The sequence below is a fragment of the Engystomops pustulosus genome, chromosome 2 (assembly GCF_040894005.1).
Source record: "Engystomops pustulosus chromosome 2, aEngPut4.maternal, whole genome shotgun sequence".
In the NCBI taxonomy this organism is placed as follows: domain Eukaryota; kingdom Metazoa; phylum Chordata; class Amphibia; order Anura; family Leptodactylidae; genus Engystomops; species Engystomops pustulosus.
In genome coordinates this window covers 130,052,188-130,077,308 of record NC_092412.1, presented here as the reverse complement: position 1 = coordinate 130,077,308, position 25,121 = coordinate 130,052,188, and the positions used below count along the sequence as shown (strand labels likewise).

At 39.8% G+C, this 25,121-nt stretch overlaps 1 protein-coding gene across 7 annotated transcripts in view; it reads right to left on the bottom strand.

The window, feature by feature from the left end:
* Positions 1-25,121, bottom strand: part of BCAS3 (BCAS3 microtubule associated cell migration factor) — an 818,800-nt gene that overhangs the window by 756,476 nt on the left and 37,203 nt on the right. For all 7 annotated transcript variants that reach the window (XM_072136426.1, XM_072136427.1, XM_072136425.1 and 4 more), the window contains one exon: positions 8,632-8,713. In XM_072136426.1, coding sequence (XP_071992527.1) covers positions 8,632-8,713 — 82 coding nt within the window. The remainder of the gene's footprint in view (positions 1-8,631; positions 8,714-25,121) is intronic.

Sequence of the window (25,121 nt, the reverse complement as noted above, 5' to 3'; positions counted from 1 at the left end):
TTTACGCCTGGTCAGGAGCAGCAGTAGATTTGCGCAAAAATTTGTCCTTCTTAAAAGTCACAACTTTCACATCTGAATAAAGGCAATAACTCAAGGAACACTGCGAGAAACTAGACAATTATGAACTTTGAAAGGAGACAATATAAGCATGCAAATAAGCACATGAACAGTCTCAAAAATTAAAGATAAAGGCAAGCCAAAAGAGTTATAAATGTCCCCCATTACGTGGTTAAACACAAGTACATATATTTTGTATCATCATTCATGGGACAGTCAGGGCTTAGGGTTTCAGGTATTCGATTATTTGATAAACTGTATCTGTTCTCTTTATAAGAACTTAATGTGAACCTGCCACGAGAATTGTCAAGAGAAAATTTCTTTACAGCTCACCGATCCTAGCTCTTGCATGTACAGGGGATCCACACCGACATAGTGTTATCCAGCATATACTAAAAGAAATAGATCTTTGCGCAAGTGTCAATTAAAAATATTTCCTTTTCTTCCTTGCTTTATTTCATTTTAATGTCCATAAAATTACATACAGTAGTGTCACCCCATCCCCCCAAATTTCTCTACTGTCGATTATACCTGGAACTATCTCCACTGTCAAGAAAGGCCTCCTTCGACAATTCCTGACCGTAGCTAGCACAGTTATTTCAAGACATTGGAACCCGGAATCTCCCACGATAGTCGAATGGATCCAGGAACTTGGGTATATACGGAGAATGGAGGAGTTGGTAGCCAACGACTCCACAGACTCAGGGAAGACCAACACTGCATGGGCCCCTTGGGAAGTATTCATAAACACCCCGGAATTCCAGGATGTGCTCCGGTCATAGAGTGCTCCTCTGCCACTCCCAACCGTGAATGCGTAGTCTTATGGGCTCCCTATCCCTTTTTCCCCTCACACCCCTTTCTAAATGTTTGTTTCCTTGCTTTGTCTATTCTTTTGTTAATTCGTCAAACAATAATAACCTTGTTGATCGGGATGGCATATGGGAGCTCTATACGTGACATCTTATGTTAGGACCCTTCTCCCCATGTTTCAACGAACATATGATCTATGATGCTCCTGATCCTGCGCGATCAGTCATGTACTGGCATCTCCTACCTGTATTGTTCCTTTTATTGTTTTCTTTCTAATAAATGTTGATTATACATAAAATTACATACAGGCCATATTTCACTGACTATATGAGGAAAGGAAGGCCTACGCGTTTCAGGTGTATGCAAACATTTCTGTTTAAAAAGGAGCTAAAACGATTATATATCTTAACCATGGGGAAGATTTATCAAGCAGTTTGAAAGTCAGAATATTTCCAGTTGCTCATGGCAACCAATCACAGCTCAGCTTTCATTTCACCAGTGCTCATGAATATTTTAAAAGGGGGCTGTGATTGGTTGCCATGGGCAATTGGAAATATTCTGACTTTAAGACACTTGATAAATCTGCCCCCATGTGTTTCTGCATCTGCTGAACCCAGCTGCAGTAAAATGCGGGCATACTCAGACCATGAGCTCCCCATCCAAAGAACCCAGACAGAGCCTGCTCCGTCACAGTCCAACCCAAAAGTAAAGACATAAATTAACTCCTCAATAACCAAATTCCAGTTATTGTCACTAATAAATGAGTATATATAGATTTTGATTACCGTATATACGCGAGTATAAGCCGACCCAAGTATAAACCGAGGCCCCTAATTTTACCACAAAAATCTGGGAAAAGCTATTGACTAGAGTATAAGCCGAGGGTGGGAAATGCATTGGTCACAGCATCCCCAGTATATAGCCTGTGGACCCTGCCCCATAGTAAATAGCCAGCACCTGCTCCCAGTATATAGCCTGCCAGCCCATATCCCCCAGTATATAGCCGGCCCCTGCCCCAGTATATAGCCAGCCCCCTGCCCCAGTATATAGCCAGCAGCAGGGGAAGCCAGAAAGGTGAGTTTTGATACATTTTTTTACTCAAGTATAAGCCAAGTTTGGGTTTTCAAAAAAAACTAGGCTTATACTCGAGTATATATATAAATATATTTCAATAATGAAACATAATTTCATATTTATGGTTCATTCCTGTGGGATACCTGGTATTCAGGTGGAAGATCACAAAGGCTTCACAATCACGCAAAACCCTAGATCTGTTGCTGTGCCTCATTTGTTTCAACTCCTTTTATACATAGAAATGTAAAAATATTTGATAATACCATTTATGATAAAGTTATTACTGTCAGGACCAGGTTGTGTTTAAGTAATGGTGTGTCATGATCTGTTCCGTGTTATCTGAAAAACATTTGATCAGGTGATCGGGTTTGTGTTTCGTCACACGGTACAACACACGGTCCACTGACAAATTCCAATTTGAAGAATAGCCATGACGAAGGGCTTTGTATACAAATGAAACGCATAGGCCTTCCTTTCCTCATATGGTCAGTGGGATATAGCCTGTATGTAATTTTATGGGCATTAACATGAAGAAAAGGAAACATTTTTAAATTTACACTTGTGCAGAGATTTCTTTCTTTTAATGTAATTTTGAGCTGGTGACAGGTTCCAATAGAATATGCTATGTTGATTTTTAAAATGCTATTGTCAGCATTCTGAATCAGTTCAGTACTTTACAATAGCTTATTTTACTTTACCTGGCTCCCTGAAAGCAGCATGTGGTGAGTCCCAAAAGAGGGGGATGCATATGACAGAAAGTAGGGAGGGTTGAGTATGGAGGAAAGGAGAATGATATGTGCACACAAAAAAAAACATTAAAAAGTCATCCTGTTTCAGTACCATATCACATCCCATTACAGTCAAAGTACCTTGGCCTAAAACGGCTTAAAAGGTGTCAGGATCAGTTGTAATGGATCCTCTGTACCACCAGGGACAATAACATAAGCCGACACCTGGGACTGGAGTCTAAGTGGTACCCGGTTTTCACCAGAGCCCGCCGCAAAGCAGGTTGTACTTGTTGCAGAGTGGTACCACCAGGTCATTCCACAGGCACGACTTTGTCCGCGGTGACGGCCATGACGTAATACAGAATCGTAAGGCAAACTCGTGATCGGGGACAGGCAGGAGGTCAAGTCGGGGACATAGCGGTAAGTCAGGACAGGGAGCACGGGATCAGGGTCAATAACAAAACCAAGGTCACAATGGGAATTTGGAAACACAGCAAATCGCATGAAATAGCTTTCTTAGAGGCACTAGGCAGAGAATGCTGGGAGAGGCCGGCTTTTATCAACTTCCTGGGAATGGCCAGCACCAATTAGCGGTGCGCTGTCTCTGGAAGGCGGGGACTAGGAACGTGGACAAATAAGGCAGGGAGGGGAGCCAGGGGGCGTGGAGAAGTATGGGTGTCGCGGAGGCACCCGAGCGGCGAGGGCCACGTTCCGGGTCGTTTAACACAAAAAACTGGAAAAACCCATTGATTTAAGTATAAGCCAAGGGTAGGAAATGTATTGGTCACAGCGGACACATTAGAATGTCAGCGTGATGTCACGATGCATGCGACTAACCAGCGGGAACATGGAGCCGATGCTGGAGCCGCGATGGAAAGAAGAGGACCTGCTGGCGCTGGGGGGAGAGGGGCACTGGGTTACTTCGGAAGGTGAGAACACATTTTGTTTTTTTTCTAGACTCAAGTATAAGCCGAGTTAGGTTTTTCTGCACATTTTTTGGAGCTGAATTACTCAGCTTATACTCGAGTATATACGGTATAGAACAAAAGAAAAAAAAAAAAGGAAAAAATTAAAATCACCCCCCTTTCTCTAGAATGCGCTTATAAATAAACAAATAAAATCATAAACATGTTATTAATCCCTGCTTACAAATTTCCAATCAAAAATTGACTATCCCATGTTGACTCTGGTAATTTTTTTTTTAATAAAAAGTAAACAAAATGTGGTAAAGTTAATACTTTTTGTCCTGCAGATAAGTCACCAGATGGCTATGTAAATTGAAAAATCACAAAGATATGGCTAGTGGAAAGAGAGCAGGGAAAAACAGAAACACAGCAAATCTTAAAGGGGTTACTGATGTCTCAAGACATTTAGAGCATGTATATAATTTACAATGACATTAACAATTAAACTTTCCTATGTTTATTACATTCATTTAGCGGGCTGCAGTTATGCATCACCGCTATTTTTAAAGGAAATCTACCATAAAAATGGAGCATGATAAACAAGGAACACAAGGAAGGAGGACTTGAATAACAAATACAGGCAGTCCCCAGGTTACGTACAAGATTGGTCCTGTAAGTTTGTTCTTAATTCCTTGCCGCTCCACAACGTACTAGTATGGCGCTGGCTCCTGTGACTCGCACTCAACGTGTACTAGTACGGCACAAGTGCTCCCGGGGTATCACGTGTCACCACGTCACATGACATGGTAACAGCCGCGATGGGACGTGGGTGACGGAGGCAGGAGAACCTCCTGCCGACGTCACCCTGCCAATCAGATCGGTCCCACCTGCCAAACGTTGCGATTGGCAAGTCAAGTCTGGAGATCGCTGCACAGTAACTTTAGCGGTAGTTAGGGCGTCTTAAGGCAAGCTAGGTGCATTTGTAGATGCCTGGTATTATTTTTCCAGAGTGCCCATAGGTGTAACCGTAGTTGGGTGCACTTATCTATTTTTTCTGTGTGCCATCTGTGCGGTTTGTCCATGTAGTTTGGTGCGCATTATCTCATTTTTTGTGTGCCATCTATGCAGCTTGTCCGTGTAGTTTGGTGCACATTATTTTTTCTGTGTGCCATCTGTGTGGCTTGACCATGTAGTTGGGTGCGCATTATCTCTTTTTTGCGTGTCCTCTGTGCGGCTTGTCTGCGTGGTTTTGTGTGCATTCTCTTTTTGTGTGTGTGTGTGTGCCGGCTAGACGGTTTATCCATGTAGTTGGGTGCACATCATCTAATTTTTCTGGTGTATGTATGTTCTCAAGTTTTTTCTGGTGCGCATTCTTATTTTTTTGTGTGCAATGTCTCAAAAGACGTACACTGTGTTGGAGGAATACAACATGCCGGCCTTTGACACAGAGTCAGCTAATGTGGATGATGTCCCCTTTTACCTATCATCATCCTCCTGCACATCTTCCTGTGACCTGGAAGGACCCTGAGAAGGTGCTGTAGGGTTCAAGTGCCTGGGACCTCTACAGGAGAAGTGCCTGGGACCTCTGCAGGAGAAGTGCCTGGGACCTCTGCAGGAGAAGTGCCTGGGACCTCTGCAGGAGAAGTGCCTGGGACCTCTGCAGGAGAAGTGCCTGGGACCTCTGCAGGAGAAGTGCCTGGGACCTCTGCAGGAGAAGTGCCTGGGACCTCTGCAGGAGAAGTGCCTGGGACCTCTGCAGGAGAAGTGCCTGGGACCTCTGCAGGAGAAGTGCCTGGGACCTCTGCAGGAGAAGTGCCTGGGATCTCTGCAGGAGAAGTGCCTGGGACTTAGAGCTGTGGACTTTTTAATTTTTTTTTTTTATGAGAAGCTATTGAATTTATTTGTAGTCCAGGCCATTCTCTATGCTGCACCTCTTCATTTTATGCACAACCCCACAAGTGGACGCCTGTCAGTGCAGCTGAGATGTAGATGTATGGGGGCATAATAATTCTTATCGGGATTGTAAAGAAGCCATCAACCGGGGACTACTGAAGCATAGGCATTTGGTACCATGCCCCGATGTTCCGCATGGCGATTAGCAGGATGCGCTTTGAAGCCATCCATACGTTTTTGCACTACATCGAAAACACACAGTGCCCACCTAGAAATGACCCTATTTATGATTTCAGGTCAGGCCCATATTAGATCATTAAGTTTGCCCAGACTTATACCCCCGCCAAACATGTGAGCATAGACGAGTACCTGATACAATTTAAAGGGAGACTTCAATTCCGCCAGTACCTGTCCAATAAGAGGGCAAGGTATAGTGTGAAGATGTATAAGCTGTGCGAAAGTACATCAGGGTATACCAACAAGTTGTGGGTATATGAAGGGAAGGACTCCACTACAGTGCCCCCAGAACTCCCCCCTATCACTTCAAAGATGTGACATGTGTTGGTGCACTGTGGTGCACAAAATGTGGGATTTGGTGCACCACTGCTGGACTAGGGCTACCACCTCTACCTGGGCAATTTTTACACCAGCACCACACTATTCAAGTAAATCGCTTCCAAAAATACTGCGGCATGCGGCACTGTACCCAGCAATCAGAGAGGTCTTCCTTAGTCGCTGCTTGGGCAAAAATGAGAAGGCAACTCTGTATTGTGTGTTAAGTACAAGGACAAGAGAGAGGTTGTATTAACCACAATACATGGGCACACCAGAACCCCTGTCCCAGTACGAGGTACCAGGACAGAAACCCTCGGACTGTATTTTAGATTATAACAAGTACATGGGAGGGGTGGACTTGTCGGACCAGGTGTTTCAGCCATACAATGCTATGCGGAAGTCAAGGCTATGGCACAAAAGCTAGCCGTGCACATCATGCAGATAGCACTATATAATGCTTATGTGCTACATCGATGTGCAGGCCAGAGGGGAACTTTCCTGGAATTTCAAAAGGTGGCAATAAAGTAATTTCTTTTTGGAGACCAGGAAGGGGGGAATGCGAGTACATCCGGAAGCGAGGCCACATCACATATTGATGCAGCACTTTCCAGGAGAAGTTCCCCAAACGGCCTAGAAGGGAAGGACACAGAAGATGTGCATGGTGTGCTCCAAAAAAGGCATTCTGAAGGACACCATTTATAATTGTGAGACATGCCCAGAAAAACCAGGACTAGGTAAGAAAGAGTGCTTCCGAATTTATCATACATCCCTGGATTTTTAGATTACCCTTTTGTTACCCTGATGTACTATGCACAGCTTATATATCATGCCGCACCTTCCCTTCTAAGTCCTGCCATGTACCCAGCCTGTAGATTATTGGCCCCTATGGGGTATTGCTTTACCCGGGAAAACACGCATCATGATTTTTGTGGTTTTTGTCTCCCATGGCAGGAGCTGGACACAAGATGACCTAATGGATATTTTTTACTATATACTATCCATTATGCTTTTTGTTTTTTGGGGGGGGGGTCCACCTGTGGAGTTAAAATGCTAACTTTACCCTTAGATTAATTTATGGAGGGTTGTAGTTTCCAAAATAGGGTCAGTTCTTAAGGGTTTCTACTGTACTGGTCCCTATTGGCATCTACATATGCTTCATGATGCCAAAAAGAAAAAAAATTGTACAGGGGGCCCCCTTCTTAAGAACACCCACATACAGACGACTCCTAGTTACAAACGGACCTCTGGATTTTCATAATTCACTTTACTTTAGCCTTAGGCTACAATAAACAGCTATAACAGTTATCAAAGGTGTTTGCAATTAATCTTTATTGTTAATCCTGGTCTTTATTACAATCCAAAATTTTTGAAATTCAGTTGTCACAGTGATCAAAAAAATCTGGCTGGGTTTACAATGATAAAATATACAGTTACGACTTACATACAAATTCAACTTAAGAACAGAACTTATCTTGTATGTAACCCGCAACTACAGTCTGGTTTAGAAAAATTAGAAAGACTTCCGGTTTGTTGTTTGGATGTGCTTGCAGGTTGGTTGTGTGGTTTTCAAGTTGTGTTGGCAATAACAGTGGATTCCCCTCAATTTTATAGGTGTCTGTATATAAACAAATCTTTTACTAACATTAGATAGGTTTCAGGTATTTTTTCACCATTTGGAGTGTAATTTTTGAGATACATACACATACATGATTACCTATGATGACTTGGAAGTGGCCACTGGTACATAAATTTTAAGCCAGAGCGACCATAGTACTTGTCAAATGTTCTCACCTCTGCATGTTCCTCTTCTGCACAGAGCAATAGAAGAACATAGAGTGTGAAGCACAGAGCTAAAGAACAGAGTCATTTTTATTTTGATCTGAGTATTTATTATTTATCAATTTTTATTTTTTGTTTGATCTGTGGAGTCATTATTTTTATCTCAGCTCAGACATTCTCAAAGATATTTCTGTCACTTCTGTCATAACACTTTCTAAAAACTGTGCAAATGATAAATTGATAAAAGTGGCACAAGTTACATGTACAAGTATAATTAAAATGATACCTAATTATGTATGTATTTTTATAGTTTGGCTTGTGACAGATGTAGAAGTGACACTTTTCTTTATACAATACTGTATTTTTAAATAGGGCTTTTTTAGACTGTGCATTGATCTATTCAAATAAAAAATATATTGTTGCACTTGAGAAAGCAATTTATTGTTCATCCTTGTAAAATTTGTGAACTGGTCTTAAGGCCTCATTCAAACAAACATTGGTGCAATGAATGACACACGTACTTCTATGGACTTCACATGCAGATGACACACAGCCTGCCAATAACAGGGAGAGCTTGATTACATCACTAAACACTCTGCCTCCTTGACTTTATACAACTAATTTACATCTCACTTCAAGGCTGATTTTCTGGATGAAGACGCCACACTGGATAATGCAAAAAACATGAACTGGAAGGTGTTAAACTACCTGACACCTTTCTGGAAGTGATTTATTACATCAATTTCTGCTGACTGGTCTTCTTTAAATAAACTCTATATTATCAGTGCCAAACTAAAAAGAGTTAAGAATAAAAAAATTACTAGACGTACTTATCTGAGGAGATGGCAGGATTCGTGCAGATCGTACTGGACCATGTCGAACAGAGAACAACTCTTGTGCTTCTCCACTAACCTGAAAAAAAGTAAAAGTTAATAAAAGCCATGGTCTAGATGTATTTTGGCCTATATATGCTCCACAATAAAATGATTGAATAATATTTACTTATAATTATTGAACTTTTCATTACATTTTTTATGTCATGTAAAAAGGTGTAAAAGTCGCGTTTTGGACATTTGGGTGCCGTTTCCAGTTTTGGAGGTCAATAACCGTTTTTATTTTTTTAAAGATCAGGCATTTTAGGAAGCGGCAGTACCTAATGTGTATGTGATTTTTGCTGTTTATTATATTTCATATCAGTTCTATGGAAAGGGGGTAATTTGATATTTTTTAATATTTTATTAATGTTTAAAAAATGTTTAAACTTGTTTTTCTTTTTTTTTTTTCACAATTTCTTAGACCCTCTAGGGTACATTAAGCCTAGATGGTAAGATCGTTCCTACCATATACTGCAATACTACTGTATTGCAGTTTATGGCATTTTTGCTTATGACTCATTGCAATGAGCCACTTGTTCATTGTAACGAATCTGCAGAAACCATTCAGCCTCGGGTCTGACAAACTGATAGCCGCCCCCCGATGACGTTCAGGGTAGCGACGAATGTAGGTAACATGGTAAGTGCCGAGGTAAGTGCCACCAGCGACTTTGCCGGCAGCAAAGAAGAGGTTAACACCCGCGATAGGTGCAAGTACCGACCGTGGGTGTTAACGATGGGTCTTTGCTGCAATATGCCACAAAGCCCATCTCCATATGAAGAGGGCTCAGCCCGTGAGCCCTCTTCATACACCCTTCATAGCTTTGCGGCGGTTATAGCCGTCGCAGAGCGTGAAGGGGTTAAAAGAAGGCTGGTGCTTGGCATCATTGTTTCTCTTCTGTTAACCATGGTTAACTCTAAAGAAACATGTGCAGTCATCATTGCACTGCACAAAACTGGGAAGAGTATCGCAGCTAGATTTTATTGAGCAACAAAAAATAGAATATTAAAAACAATTAAAAACACAAATCGTGGTAAAAATACCCACTGTACATGGACAAGTGTACATGATAGAAAAAGCCAATATAAAATGTGTGCTCCATGTACAAAAGCAAGGTAACAGGTATAAAAATTGAAATTATGTGAGGGGAAAGACCTTGTAAGTGTATAAATGGTAAGTATATAGGGATAAATGCCAAACAGTAAATTAGAGGTGACCCCACACAATTTCAGTAACACACTTATGGAAGGAAACAACACATTTTGCTATAAAGCTTAGTACATAAAAGATGTTACCAGTGATCAGAGAAAACCGCCCCATGCGTATCGCCTAACTCGTAGGCTTCATAAGGGGTATCCAACAGAGTAAATGTGCTCCCATATTTTGCTATGATGCAAGGACTCCTGTTCAGTGCCATGTGTTAACTCTGAGGGATCGGACAAACAAACAGGCCCTTTTCAGAGGGCTTGTGACTGCAATGTGTAAAAATGAGGAAAACAGGGTTTGGTATGGTTTTAAAAACCACTAAGCTTTCTGGTTATTTAACAACAATTATAATATTTTTTAATTTAAAAAAAAACCACAAATACAATGCATATCCTATATATTTAAGAGATCATTTTCTTTACAGTGTTAAAAAGGTCTTTTGAGTATTAATGGACATTCCATCTAGTCAGATATTCTACTAACATATCAATGTTATGGGACAATTATTTCAGGATTGCAATGTGTAAATACCCAGAGCATACTCCACATTTAATCTTGATCAGTTATGCAGTCATTATACTTTGTGCATAATGGTTTTTTATCATCACAGTCTTTAGATAATTTGTCCATCCAGATTTAGTCGATGCATTAGCATGGTTACTGATAAATGAATCCTTCAAAAGACAAAACAACAGCTCCATCTGCCAGTAATGAAGTGTCCAGGGGTAGAACCTCTACATGACATTGTAAACTTTGCTAAATCAAAGCAGTCTTTTTTGAAAAATAACATTGATCAAAGGGATGTAAAGGGTGAAAATATAATATAACCACCATATTTTTACTGTAATTTAGGATTATCTCTTTAGGATTTAGTGAAATATTGTATCTTGTTGTTTGATTAGTTGGTATTAAATGCCTATTTTTTATGTTTTCTTGTTGCCTTGGGTGTTCTTGGAACAATAATGTGCTCATTGTGGGTAGAGGAGCAGGACAGCAGCTTAGTGGTTAGCATTACAGCCCTGTAGCGCTGGGGACCTGGGTTTCAAGTCCCAGGGTCAACATCTGCATCAGACAAGAATACAGATCTGACATAACTGTGTGTTTCTGTAAATACTTGCTTCTCTATGAAGTAACAATTCTGAATTGCCCTTTTCTGAAAATTCTGTATTGTGCTTCAGTTATTCCTCTGTATCTGTATAAATAAATTGACAACTGGGTGTTATAATGTCACAGGGCTGAACTCACTATACACTATATACATATTTTACACTATAATCGTAGCAAATTTTAAAAAAAAGTATTAAAACCTCAGAAATATGTTTAACATAAAACCTTTTTTTACTTTTATAAAGGTAATTTTACAACTTCCCATGAGGCAGGGCATGGACTTTAGATAAAAAATTGTCTGTTTTCTCCACTAGTGACTGTTCATTTTGTTTCATGCAAGCATTGGATGGATATAATGGGCAGCATAATAAATGTTATTTTGTTGGTTTTTGCTACAACTAGAGGACTATAATTTTCCATCAGTCAAGAGGCTGTATCCTTATAAAATCACAAACTGATGCTTGGAAAGCATGGAACTTTATTAACTATATTAATAAATATTCTAATATTTTTTTAAGTGGAAAAACAGTGGACTAGCCTGCAGTGTTGTTGAAAAAGAGGCAAAACACTAAAATTGAAAACCTGTGGCATTTTCTAGAATTCTGAATTTAACAAGGGGCCCATCAGTATAAGAACAAATAGACCAACAACAATCATTTTGCTGTTAAAAAGTTGGACATTTTAATCATCATATTTTTTTCAGTTTCAAGAAGACAACTACGGTCATTAGATGACGTAAGTAATAAATACAGAACGGGAAGGTGTCAGATTCTCTTAACGTGCATCAAGCCTGCAACGCCCAATGTGGAGATTTTGGCTGATCATTAGTGTTCCTCATAAAGAGTGAATTACTGTAAAAGGAAAAAGAAGAAAAACAAATGTTTCCAATTTATGATATGAAAGTGTAAGAAAAAAAACTATAGAAACTTTTAGCTGGTAGACTATACATGGGTAAAAATCAGTGATACTACTACTGCAGGGTCACAGTAGCCCTTTCTTTGGTGGCATGTACAGTGCCTTGCAAACCTATTTGGCCCCATTGACCTTTTTCTACATGTTGCCGCATTTCAGGCTTTAAAGAGGACCTATCATCCAGAAATTCGGCACTGGGAGCTGCTTACTAAAGTAAGCAGTTCCTAGTGCTAAAAAAAATGCAGCAGTGTAAAAATGATGGCTTTATAATAAACCTCCGATAACGCTAACACCGCTGCGGAGTACACTGGACCGCTCTCAAAGCGGTCCGGCGTATTCATGAGGGGGCGGGATTAGGGGCGGTGATTGCCACATGACAGTCACCGTCATGGTATGGAGTGAGCGTGGGGGCCCGGGGAAGAGGCAGCGCCTTGGACAGCCCCTTCATGAATACGCTGGAATGCTTGAAGAGGGGTCCGGCGTTTCTATTGTACTCTGGAGGTTTCCGATAACGCTATCATTGTAACACTGCTGTGCAATTTTTAGCACTAGGAGCTGCTTAATTTAATAAAACCACCTCAAAAAGGATTGCCATGCAGTTGGAACTGCAACGTGTGACTGCATCCTCAGAGATCCTCACTGAACTTCTGGAGTGAGTTTTCTGCACTGAAAGTAAGGGGGCCAAATAATATTGCACTTTTCAGTTTATGTTTTTTTACAAAAGTTTAAAATATCCGATAAATTTTTGTTCCACTTCACAATTGTGTTCCACTTGTTGTTGAATCTTCAACAAAAAAAATTACAATTTTATATCTTTATCTTTGAAGCCTGAAATGAGGAAAAAGGTAGAAAAGTTCAAGAGGGGCTGAATACTTTTGGCAGGTACTGTACATATAACATTCCGGTGATATAAATGTATCAGCTGGACACATCTGTGGAGTGTCACATCAGTCACAGCCCATGTAAATATGCTGTTTGCATAGTACGCAATGAGCTGAGAAATCTAGCGGCAGGGACTGGAATTAACCCCTTTTGCGCACTAGGATAATAGTAATAGTATGTCCTGCAAGAAGATACATCCTGCACCAGGACGTTCTATTACGTCCCGCTTATGGCACCGGCTCAAGAATGGAGTCGGCACCAGAAGCAGCGTCTGTCAGCTGTATATTACAGGCTGCAATTGTGAGTGTTAACCCTTTACACGCCGGTGTCAAGTATGACCACGGCTTGTAAGGATCTTACCGGGGGTTCCGATCCTCTTCTGGACAGCCCCAAGGCCTGGGGCTGCCCGATTGTATTAAGCAATTATATCCCTTCTGGGTCTGACTGTAAACATGGCAGACAGTTTACACTGCTCTACAATGCATTTGTATTGTAGAGCAGTGTACTGGACTTGAACCAGCGACTAGAGCATCACTAGTTTAACCCCTTCCCAACATGTGACATAATAGTTCGTCACAAGCCCTGTGCGGATGCATGGACAGGGCTCACGGGCTGAGCACTATCCACAGCCGGTAAGTCTTTGCTGCATATTGCAGCTTATCGGTAACACCCGCGATAGGTGCTAGCTAGATTTTCCGCCGACGGCTTCAAAAAATGGCGGTGGCCATGTTGGCAAGGATTGCCGCTCCCCATGACGTCATCAGGGAGCGGCGATCGGTCGCCATGACAGCCACGGGTCTTCTGAAGGCTGTCTAATTTTAACCCTTTCATTACAATGTACGCATAGTTATAAATGAGGCGGAAAATCCCCATATACTGCCATACTATAGTATGTATATGGTAGGATCGATCCGACAACCTAGGGTTAAAGTACCCTAGGGAGTCTAAAAAATAGTAAAAAAAATAATAATAATAATAAAAAACCCTAAAAATTTAAATCACCCATATTTTCCTAAAACTTATATAAATAAACTTTAAAAATCATTAACACATTGGGTATCGCCGTGTCCGAAAATTCCTGATCAAAATAGAATAACGATTTTTCACTGTGTTTAACCCCCCGTAATGGAAAATAGTACCCAAAGTCAAAAATGGCCCTTTATTGCCATTTTGAAAAATATAAAAAAAATTCAATAAAATAAATAAGTGATTAAAAGGTCATACAGTCCTAAAAATGGTAGCATTAAAAACGGCATCAAAATTTGCAAAACACCACCCACAGCTCCAGGCAATCGAAATATGTAAATATATATATTGTACAGGTGGTTGTAATTTTTGTAAATGTATGAAATGTATGAAAACATTATAAAACCTATGTATGCATTGTATCTATTATATGAATTATATCTATTACATCTACTATGTTCATTGATGGAACTATTGTTATACATGTAAATATTTATTTATACATATTATCCTCTGTACAGTGCCTGAAGAAGGTCTGATGTTATAAGACCGAAACGTTGCATTTATTTTTGATTGTCAATTCACTTTAATAAAATATGCAAATCAAATATCACAGGAGAGCCAAGTTTTTTTCAAGATTGGTCAAGGGGCATAGCAGCCTACTTGTGCACCCATACCGCCAACATTGAGTGACGTGTATTACTTTTACAAATGCTGAAATGAACAACATTTTCTCCCAACTAGTTTGTATTCAGTAAAATTAGTAAAAAAAAAATCTATATATTTCATATTAGTGGCAACAAAAACAATAAAAATAATATATTATTTTATGGCATGGTGAATAGGCTAAAAAACAAAACAAAAAAAATCTTACCAGAAATTTTAATTTTCTCCACCAACAAAGAGTTTATAAAATCATATCAATTAGCTATAAAGGCCTCAAAATTAAGTATCAAAAAAGTGCATCTCATGTGGCAAAAAAAATAATCCCCTACATGTCCACATTAAAAAAAGAAAAAAATAATAGCCCGTACAATTTGACAATGCAAATCATCTCTGGATGGCGCTCCATCTATTCTATGCCCAGCTGTGCGCCCATACAGCAGGATACCACCGCATATGGAGTATCAGTGTACTCAGCAGAAATTGGGTATTAACCTTTGTGGAGCTTTTTGTCATTTAATCCATTGTGAATGTTTCACTTTCTGCCAAAAATGAATGTATTTTCAAAAAAGATTACAATTTGTAGACTGCACTTCCCTTTTGTTTTAACCCCTATCAAACACCTAAAGGTTTACCACACTTCTTAAAATTGCTTTTTCATACGTAAAGGTTTGTAGTTTCCATAAAGGGGTAATTTACGAGTCTTGCTATTATTTAGGCCTCTCACAGTCATTTGAAAGTTGAGCAAGTCCCTCTAAATACGAGGATTGGAGATTTTCCACAAATGTGAAAAATGGCATCCAAATTCTAAGCCTCAGAACATTCTATTAAAATATGTGGAATCTTGCAAAATCATACCAACATAAAGCAGACATTTGGGAAAAGTAAGTTATGAATTCACTTGGATGCTATGGCTATCTGCTTCAAAAGTAGAGAATTTAGAACTTTGAAAATAAAGAGTTTTTCAAAATTTTTGCCAAATTTCATTTTTTTCACAACTAAACACAAAAAATATCATCCAAATTTTTAAACTACCGTATATTCCGGCGTATAAGACGACCCCCCTACTTTCCTGTTTAAAATATAGAGTTTAAGATATATTCGCCGTATTCCAACGCATACAAAACAGGGAATTTAACATGGTCCTTTTTTTAATTTAATTTCTTATGACATGCAAGTATATAGCAGGAAAACTGTCGCTCATAAACATAAGGCATACAACAACAACATTACCATCGTCCATTTTACTGTAAATGTTACCATACTGTACCTTAAATTTTTATTTTATTAAATATTCCATGCCATGTACTCAGAAGCGGGAAAAAAATTCCAAATGCAATGAAAAATGGTGAAAAAACGCATTTGCGCCATTTTCTTGTGGGCTTGGATATTACGTCTTTCACTGAGCACCCCAAATGACATGTCTACTTTATTCTTTGGGTCGGTACGATTAAAGGGATACCAAATTTGTATAGGTTTTATAATGTTTTCATACATTTACAAAAATGAAAACCTCCTGTACAAAAATAATTTTTTTGATTTTGCCATCTTCTGGCGCTAATAACTTTTTTATACTTTGGTGTACGGAGCTGTGGGTGGTGTCATTTTTTGCAAAATTTGATAATATTTTCAATGATATCATTTTTAGGACTGTACGACCTTTTGATCACTTTTTATAGATTTTTTTTATATTTTTCAAAATGGCAAAAAAGTGCCATTTTCGATTTTGGGCGCTATTTTCCGTTACGGGGTTAAACACATTGAAAAACCGTTATCATATTTTGATAGATCGGGCATTTTCGGACGGGGCGATACCTGATGTGTTTATGATTTTTACTGTTTATTTATATTTATGTCAGTTCTAGGGAAAGGGTGGTGATTTGAAATTTTAGGTTTTTTTATTATAATTTTTTTTTTTTATTATTTATACTATTTTTCAGACTCCCTAGGGTACTTTAACCCTAGGTTGTCTGATCGATCCTACCATATACTGCCATACTACAGTATGGCAGTATATGGGGATTTTCCTCCTCATTCATTACAATGTGCTATCAGCACATTGTAATGAAGGGGTTAAAACGAAATAGCCTCGGGTCTTCGGAAGACCCGAGGCTACCATGGAGACGGATCGCCGCCCCCGATGACGTCACGGGGAGCGGCGATCCCAGGCACCGCTATCTTTTTGAGGCTGCCGGCAGCTTTGCGGGTGTTACCGGTAAGCCTTTGCTGCAATATGCAGCCAAGACTTACCGGCTATGGAGAGGGCTCAGCCCGTGAGCCTTCTCCATGCAGCGCGACCCGACTACATACACGACTGAATACACGGCGGGCGGTCGGGATTACCGGCATATAAGACGACCCCAGAGAAGACAGAAGATTTTTCTGTCTCCAAAAGTCATCTTATACGCCGGAATATATACGGTAATCTGAAGTACAATGTGTCACCAGAAAACAAATCTCAAAATCCCTGGATATCTTATTCCAAAGCTATAAGCACTTTCATAGTGACACAGGGCAGATTTGATAAATGGAGCCGTATCGTAGAGGCCACAATAACACAGTAGCAGTGTGTTTGGCAACAAAGGAAATTGTACTGGTGTACAAGACTAATACCTCTTATAAAAATAAATGTATCTTTTACATAGAGTTGATAAGAACTCAAAAGAAACTCGATAAAGCACTATCAATATATTAGTTGATAAGAAATCACAAGAAACTACAAAAAACACTACCAATATATTAATTCAAATTTTCAAGGAAATCTACCGTCAAAATCTAGCATAATAATCCAGGGAAATTTACTCAAAAATACAGGCACTGTGACTGGGGTAATCTTCTTTGTTATTTGTTATTCATGCCCTTATATAGGCCCCCCCATTTCTGCTGTAATCTCACAGCAGCATCACACAATGGGAGGGAGGAAATGCTGAGGGAGCAGGGAGAAGGTTAGTGTGACAGGCTGTAAAGCTATAGCACAACGGACTCTGGTAATACCCCCTGAAGCCCTTTTGACTCATTAGCATCTAAAGGTTGATTTTAGAAGGAAGAAAGCCAAGGAAAACAAATATCCATGACTGTAGTAATCTTCTTATGATTCTTATGAGAACCCTGGTTGGTTTATCATGTGTGATTTTGATGTAAATGTCCTTTAATGCAAATAGAAACAGGCATGTAAAGAAGCTAGTTTTGAAAGTTGCTCCAACTTGCATGAACAATTTCCCACATACCAATATAAGAAGTGCAGACATTCTGCCAGTTATGGTTTAAAACATACAAAATATTACCGTATGTAAAGTTTTCTGTTATTTTACAATTTTTTCATCATAGCAAAGATTCAACTAAAGTCACACTGGAATTGCCATAGCTAGGATGCTAAACAGCGGTACACGTAAAATAGAAAAATAAATGTTTCTACTGTCTGTCAGTTCACAATGTGAGGCTTTGGCAAAACAGCATAAACACTTTCTGGCTGATATTCTTCCATAAGATTTACGAGGCCGACGGCTCCTGCAGTTCAGTTTGGTTTCATGGTTGATAAGTGAGCAATGCCAAAAATGCTTCCTTTAGTCAGAAAACATTTGCAAAACGTCTAAATGTGATTAATGTCGTCCGTTTCTTCTTCCATTTACTGAGGTGTCCAGCATAGTAGGGGAAATAGAAACCATATTTATAAAGATGTTCTCTATTACTGTAGGTTGCAAGAATAAACAAGGTTGGAATCACAAAAGGAATTTTTAGGTGCAAGATTAAATGTAGCAGTTTTTCCTTTAAGCCCATGATGTTATTTGAAACTAATCCTTGTTGTGGCTAAAATACTGTTAGGAACGTTGGAGATTTATCAAACTGTCTGCAACAGAATTATTTCGGAATTTGCGCCAAATGACTGTCAGAAATGCCTTGTGTCACATTAAATAATCGTATTAGGCTTGCACGACTAATACAACAAAGGGGCGTGGCCTCAAAAAAAGGGGGGGTCATGAGAAAACCGTCTGCGAGTCAAAAATTTTGCAAATGTAAGAAAACTTTGAGGTTTTCTGGCATCAACTAAATGAACTTATAGATTGTACAAAAACAAACCAGACAGTCTTCTACTCAAACCAGATTTTGCATCCAGCATAAGAAACAGTGATAAATATGGCACAGAATAAGACTCTGTAATCTAAATCTGCATTTTTTTCAGTAGATAGGTAGCCACAGCACATGACCCCCCCTAGTAGATAGTCACAGCACAGGTGCCACTGCCATCGTTGCTTAGGCAATGGCTCTTAGGTCATAGAGAGGAGTGGATGCTGCTCTACTCTATGAGACAGGCGCTGTCACCTCAGCAACGGTGCGGCAACGGCACCTTGGTCACACAAAGGATGCAGTCAGCGGTAAAATCCCTGCCTGCATCCAGTGATCATCAGTGGGTGTGTCTTAGATGTACACACTGCCAATCGCTATTACTCAATGATTAATCAATGATTTGTCTACGAACTAGATGCAGCCATCAAAAGAGCCACATCTGGCTCCGGAACCATAGGTTCCCTACCCCTGAGTTTAAGTCTCACATGTCATGAAAAAAAAAACAAAGTAAAAATTGTTATGATATGTAAAGCTTTTCTAGAGATATTATCCTTTAAAGAAGTGCATAGCAGAACATTAAAAAATTACCGGTCACAAAGGGGTTAAATGAGATGTCCTTAAATGAGTACCACAACAGCCTTTAATCCTAAATTCTCACAAAATGTTAGTAATGTTTTAATGAAGATTTTACATTGAATATTATTGTACAGCTATACCTTTTTCACACATACTCAGCTATTTCCCAGAAGTACGGTATATATTGGTGATCACAGCTTAAAATTAAAAAAAAAAGAAAAGAAAAATAAGAACACAAAGTTCCCATTTGTAAAATTATTAACTTTATGAGCGCAATCATTAATGAAAACTTACAACCCACAGACAGGTGGCCATGTTTGTATCATACTAGACAACTACTACTACAATATACAGTTTTTTGGCATATCATTGGTTGCATATAAATAGTATGATAAAAACAGAATATGTAATTGTAACATTCTTGGTCTTTTGTTTTTTAAGTGCTCAAGTATTTTTTACATTTTCTCAATTCAGGTCACACTTTATTTTAATCTGCAATTTCCAGAAGTGTTGCCCATTATAAGTGTAGAAGGTTCTGAATTACAAGACTTGCTCTGCCAGACAGAGAGTTACACGTGTAAATGTAACCATTATTTCCAGTAATTGTTAAACCAAGTGGAAACTCTAGTAAAAGACATATGTCAGTGTCTGGGAGCTAATTAATTACCTAAGTAATGGACATTTTATGCCTGATATTGTTTGTACCAGGTGTAATAAACCAATTTGTATACTCCATAATTTTATTCATTCATTAGAGGAGTGAAACATTTTTTTTTTCTAAAATAAGGGGATTTGGTAATAAATCTAGGAAAAGTAAATTTAACAACATACCGTATTTTCCGGGCCATTAGGCGCACCAGAATATAAGGCGCAACAGTCCGATGCGCCTTATATATGTAATAATTCCATATATAAGGCGCATCGGACTATAAGGCGCAGGGACGGGGGCGTGGCGGAGGTCCGGGGGCGGAGCGGAGACCCGACGGGACGCGACGCCAAGAAGAGACGCGGCGACGCGGGGAAGGTGAGTGGGGAAGGTGAGGGGAGGTGGAGGAGGGCAGCGGACCATACTTACATAGGTCCCCGCTACCGGAGACAGCAGATCTCCAGCGGGAACTGCAGACCACGCGGCAAAAGTTGTTCGTGCCGCGTGGTCTGCAGTTCCCGCTGGAGATCTGCTGTCTCCGGTAGCGGGGACCTATGTAAGTAGGGTCCGCTGCCCTCATATAGGGCGCACCGGACTATAAGGCGCACTTTGGATTTCCAAGGAAATCCAAGGCTTTTAAGTGCGCCTTATAGTCCGGAAAATACAGTAGTTTAAAGTTAAATTGTGTTTGTAATAAATATTTCAGCTGAATATATGAAGCTCTGTAATATACACTACTCACAAAAATGTTAGGGATATTTGGCTTTCAGGTCACACAATTTATAGAAAGAAACAACTGAGGATATACCACTTTCCTCGTCCCCTAAAAAAGTAATTTTCTCAAAAGCTTGTTATGTAGCCTTGGTCAACTATTGCAGCTAAACAACGATGCGGTCCCGGGTCGCATGCGCACCCGTGCCCTTATCGGTGGTGCCCGATCCCCCCCGGGTTCACTCACCTCTCCACTTTCCCGGCTTCCCAGCGAGTCCCCACCTCCAAGTGCGTGTCGAGCTGCCCATTTCCTGAATATGTATGAAAGCCGGCTTCTCCCAGCATTCCCCGCCGGGTCTTTGTGCTACATGCCTAAGAGAAAGCTTGTTTCATTGCCTAGTGCCTGTCTGCTGATTTCCCGTTGTGACCCCGGTTCCGTTCCTGACTTTAACTCCGTGCTGCCTGTCCTGACCTCCTGCTATGTTCCTGACGTTGATCCCGTGCAGCCTGTCTCGACCTCCTGCCTGTTCCCGACCACGATTCTGCTTCACAACTTTTTACCACACCATGGCAACCACCACAGGCAAAGTCGAGCCTGTGGAGCGGCCTGGTGGTACCTTGTAGCAGCAAGTTCATTCCGCTTTGCAGTGGGCTCAGGTGAAAACCAGATGCCACTTAGACTCTGCTCCGTGCTTCAGAGAATCCACTACCTCAGATCCTGACAGATGCCTTATGTGAACAGCATGAGGAGGAGGATTGTTTAAATATGGATTCTAATTGACAATAAATTGATTGGGCGATTAATGAATCAAACACTTGTTGAGATTATTTCCACTGAGCTCCTTTTTGTTATGCCCGATTCACACTTCCAAGGTCGATCCATAAATCACAGAGTGTACTGTATCCTGTTTCATGGACTAACCACACTGCGGTGGATCAAACTCCATGGCGATATATGATTCACAGCAATATGATGCATAGAGTCCTTTCTTTCTTGCAGAAGAGCAGCACCAAACTGTAATCATGATTACAGCTTGACGCAATTTTTTTTTTTGGGGGGGGGGTATTTTGTGCATACATTTTTACCCCATAACCTCTTTAGATGAATGGTTCCTTACAGTTTAGTACAAGAAACAATAAAATTCCGTAGTTATTGACATATTGGCAGCCCATGGCCACTGATGTCTTACCAACATCAGTCATGGCCATCAAGTTATTTACTGCCGCACGACTCCGACTCCTCCTGCCATGCCATGTTTCCCCCCCACCTCCTTCCTCCTCCTGTGTCCAAATTAAGAGCACAAATTCTCTATGTTTTAATATTTAAAGGGTCCAGGCACTTTGTTATGTTATCCCAAGCCAATCTCAGCAGATCCTTGGTAATATAAGGCTCTTTTTGCTGCAGGTGTCATGCAAATTCAAAATGATGACTGAATCCTTTATTCCTGATATTTGGCTTGTTCCCCAACTACCTTATTGCATCTTGTCCCTGACCACCCCAACTGGTCCTAACACCAATTTATGCTACCATTCCTGACTTGATCTTTAACTCTGTTTGTTTACCTACCCAGAGAAGTAGTATCCTGATCACCCTGTTGCAGTTAAGTCCTGAAGCATGCATAGAGATATACTAATAAAACCTGTGCTGCAGGTTGTTTATAAATTCTTATTATTTTCCTTTCATTTGCTTTTCTTTCAGACTAGTATCCAATCGTTCTACTCAAAACAGGATTGAGCTACCTTTTTTTTTACTCTCTAGTTTTCCCATATTTGCATCCATCACAACTTCAACTATACGCTTATCTGAAAACACATATTTTATTTAGATCTGTCTAAAACAAACTGATCTGCATTTGTTGTGTAATTCAGTACTCCTTATCACAAAGCATTGCTGAGGATTTTACTAAAGAACCCTGAATAGACATTCAGCATACACATTTAACATATATAATTATCTTTTTGCATCTGTGAAGCACATTAAAGCCTTGCTTTTACAGTCGCCTGTCCTATTAAAATTGTGATCAGAATACAAGATTATCTTATATATTGGACACCGGTAATATTTAAGCAATTGTACTTCAGAAACTCGGCAATTCAATCACCCACTCCCTCCTTTCACCAGCCCAAACACTACTGTAGTCCTTTGAACCATGTAAAATGGTTATCTCTCATTTATAAGTAACACTCTCTAGTCAAAGATCTTTCTCCAAAGGGATCTTAATGCAAAACCACTCAGACGATGGAGAGACATACACTTTTGGAGGCAGACTGTGAAGGTGTCTGGGAATCAATGTAACACCATTACAGACGGTGTCAGCTTAACAGCTGTCATAAACACTTCATAATCACTCAGGCATTCCAGTGGGTTTCAGATTAGTGCATTATTTCATTAACTGCTGTGTAAATAACAGAAACAGGGGTGTACATTCACATTTCAAAGCTATTACAAAACACCAGGGTATGCAAAATAAATGAGGCCAAAATGTATGTATGCCAAAGTAACAATAGCTGTGGATTCAAACAAATATTCTATGTGCCACAACACTTCTTTTTATACCAAGCAATACCTTACGATTTACTGCACTTGCACATAAGATAAAAATCTAGAAAGGTACCATTGAGGGGCACTTCAACAAGTCAATACCTTTGCTTTGTAGTAATAAAGTGAAGAACTTTGTCAATTTCAAGATACAGCACTAATAGTTTGGCAGGGTCAATGATAGACATTGACCTTTGGAAAAGTCAATATAAACAAAGTGACACATGTACCTTTGTTTTGGCTTTACTTTTTCTTCTTTATTTGCGACTTTTTGTGGTGCGTGTGCACTTTTGCAGCTTCATTTGCCCCTAACATAATCTCCATTTAAAGTTCGCAATTTTTCTCAAAACTTTCTGCAGTGTTCCCTGGATTATCAAAAGACTCCTGATGTGACAGTTGCTACTTTTTAAGTCGACAAAAAGTCAAAAATTTGGGAACAATCCACCCTTGCCCCCAACCTTGCATAGTTTACAGCCGTTTGGGACTTTTGGAGACAAATTGTATTAAAAAAAAAAAGGCAATGTTTGGCATGGTATGGTATGGCCCAAAAAACCCAATCTATGAAATTATAAGCAGGGTTAATTCTGGTGATAAACCCTGTAATGCAAAAGAATGTAAATGCAAATGTCTGAATAACCACTTTTTCATCAATGCACAACATGTAGAATTTGAATTAACAGTGCTCAAAAGGCTGTACAGTCGCAGAAATGCACCCTACACCCTACAGAGCTTCGTACCCCATAGTATGAAAAATTTATTGGAGTCAGAATATGGAAAAAGAAACTAAAAATGTGTATAAAGATAAAACATTTTTTAAATGTATCTAAACAAAATAAAACCTATATAAATGTGGTATCTCTGTGATCCATAATTTGGAGAGCACAGTGAAAGTCATAAAAACAGAGCCCACCAATAAATGCAGCAAATACATTTTTTTAATTTTTTTTTTAATTTTTGCACTTTTGTAATTTTTTTTCTAGCTTTCCAGTACATTGTATAGAATATTAAATATTTAAAAACATAGAAAAACTAGCCCTTATTCATGTCTGTACATTGGACAATAAAAAAGTTCCAGCCTTGGAAAGGAAGGGAGCATAAATAAAGAGAAACGCAAAATGGAAAAAGGAGATTGGCAGCAAGGGGTTTATAATTAGGGAATTCGGTGTACAGTATGCATATGTGTTCATCCTTCTACATTGTACACATTGTCTTTAATTTAAGCCAGCTGCAAGTCTCTTGGGGTACACTACTACCAGCTTTACACATCTAGAGGCTGCAATTGTTGCCCATTCCTCTTTGAAAATGAGCTTTAGCTGTAATCTAATTCCTCTAGAACTGCTGGGTCCGTTCTCATGCCTACCTCTGTCTGTGTAAAGTTTATACAGGCCGCAGCCAGGACCTGGAATGGGTGCACAATATGGTTCTGCGGTTACCACTGAGCAGCTCTATACATACAAAAGTATTTAGTAAGCCGCCAATTGTGCAAGTTCTCCCACCTAAAAAGATGACAGAGGCCGGTAATTGACATCATAGGTAGACCTCAACTATGAGAGACAAAATGTGAAAACAAATCCAAATCAGATCCTGATTTTTAAATAATTTATTTGCAAATTCTGGTGGAAAATTTGGTCGATAAAAGTTAATTTCAATCTCACTTTGTCGGCAATGACAGAGGTCAAACGTTTTCTGTCTTCACAAGGTTAGAACACACTGTTGCTAGTATGTTGGACCATTCCTCCATGCAGAACACAAATTTTCAACACTCTCTATGGGGTTAAGATCTGGAGACTGGCTAGGCCACTACAGGACCTAGAAAAGCTTCTTAGGAAGTCCCTCTCTTGTTGCCCTGGTGGTGTGCTTGGGATCATTGTCAAGCTGAAAGACCCAGCCATGTTTCATCTTCAATGCTATTGCTGATGGATCTCACAATATGTGGCCCCACTCATGTTACTGGCGGTAGCCTTTATTACCTTGGTCCCAGCTTTCTGCAGGCCATTCCCTAGGTCCCTCTGTGTGGTTCTGGGACTTTTGCTCACCGTTCTTGTGATTATTTTTACCCCACTGGAGAGATAATGTGTTCAGCGCCTTATTGAGGGAGATTATGAGTGGTCTTGTATGTTTTCCATTTTCTAAATTTTGCTCCCACAGATTTTTTTACACCAAACTGCCTGTCT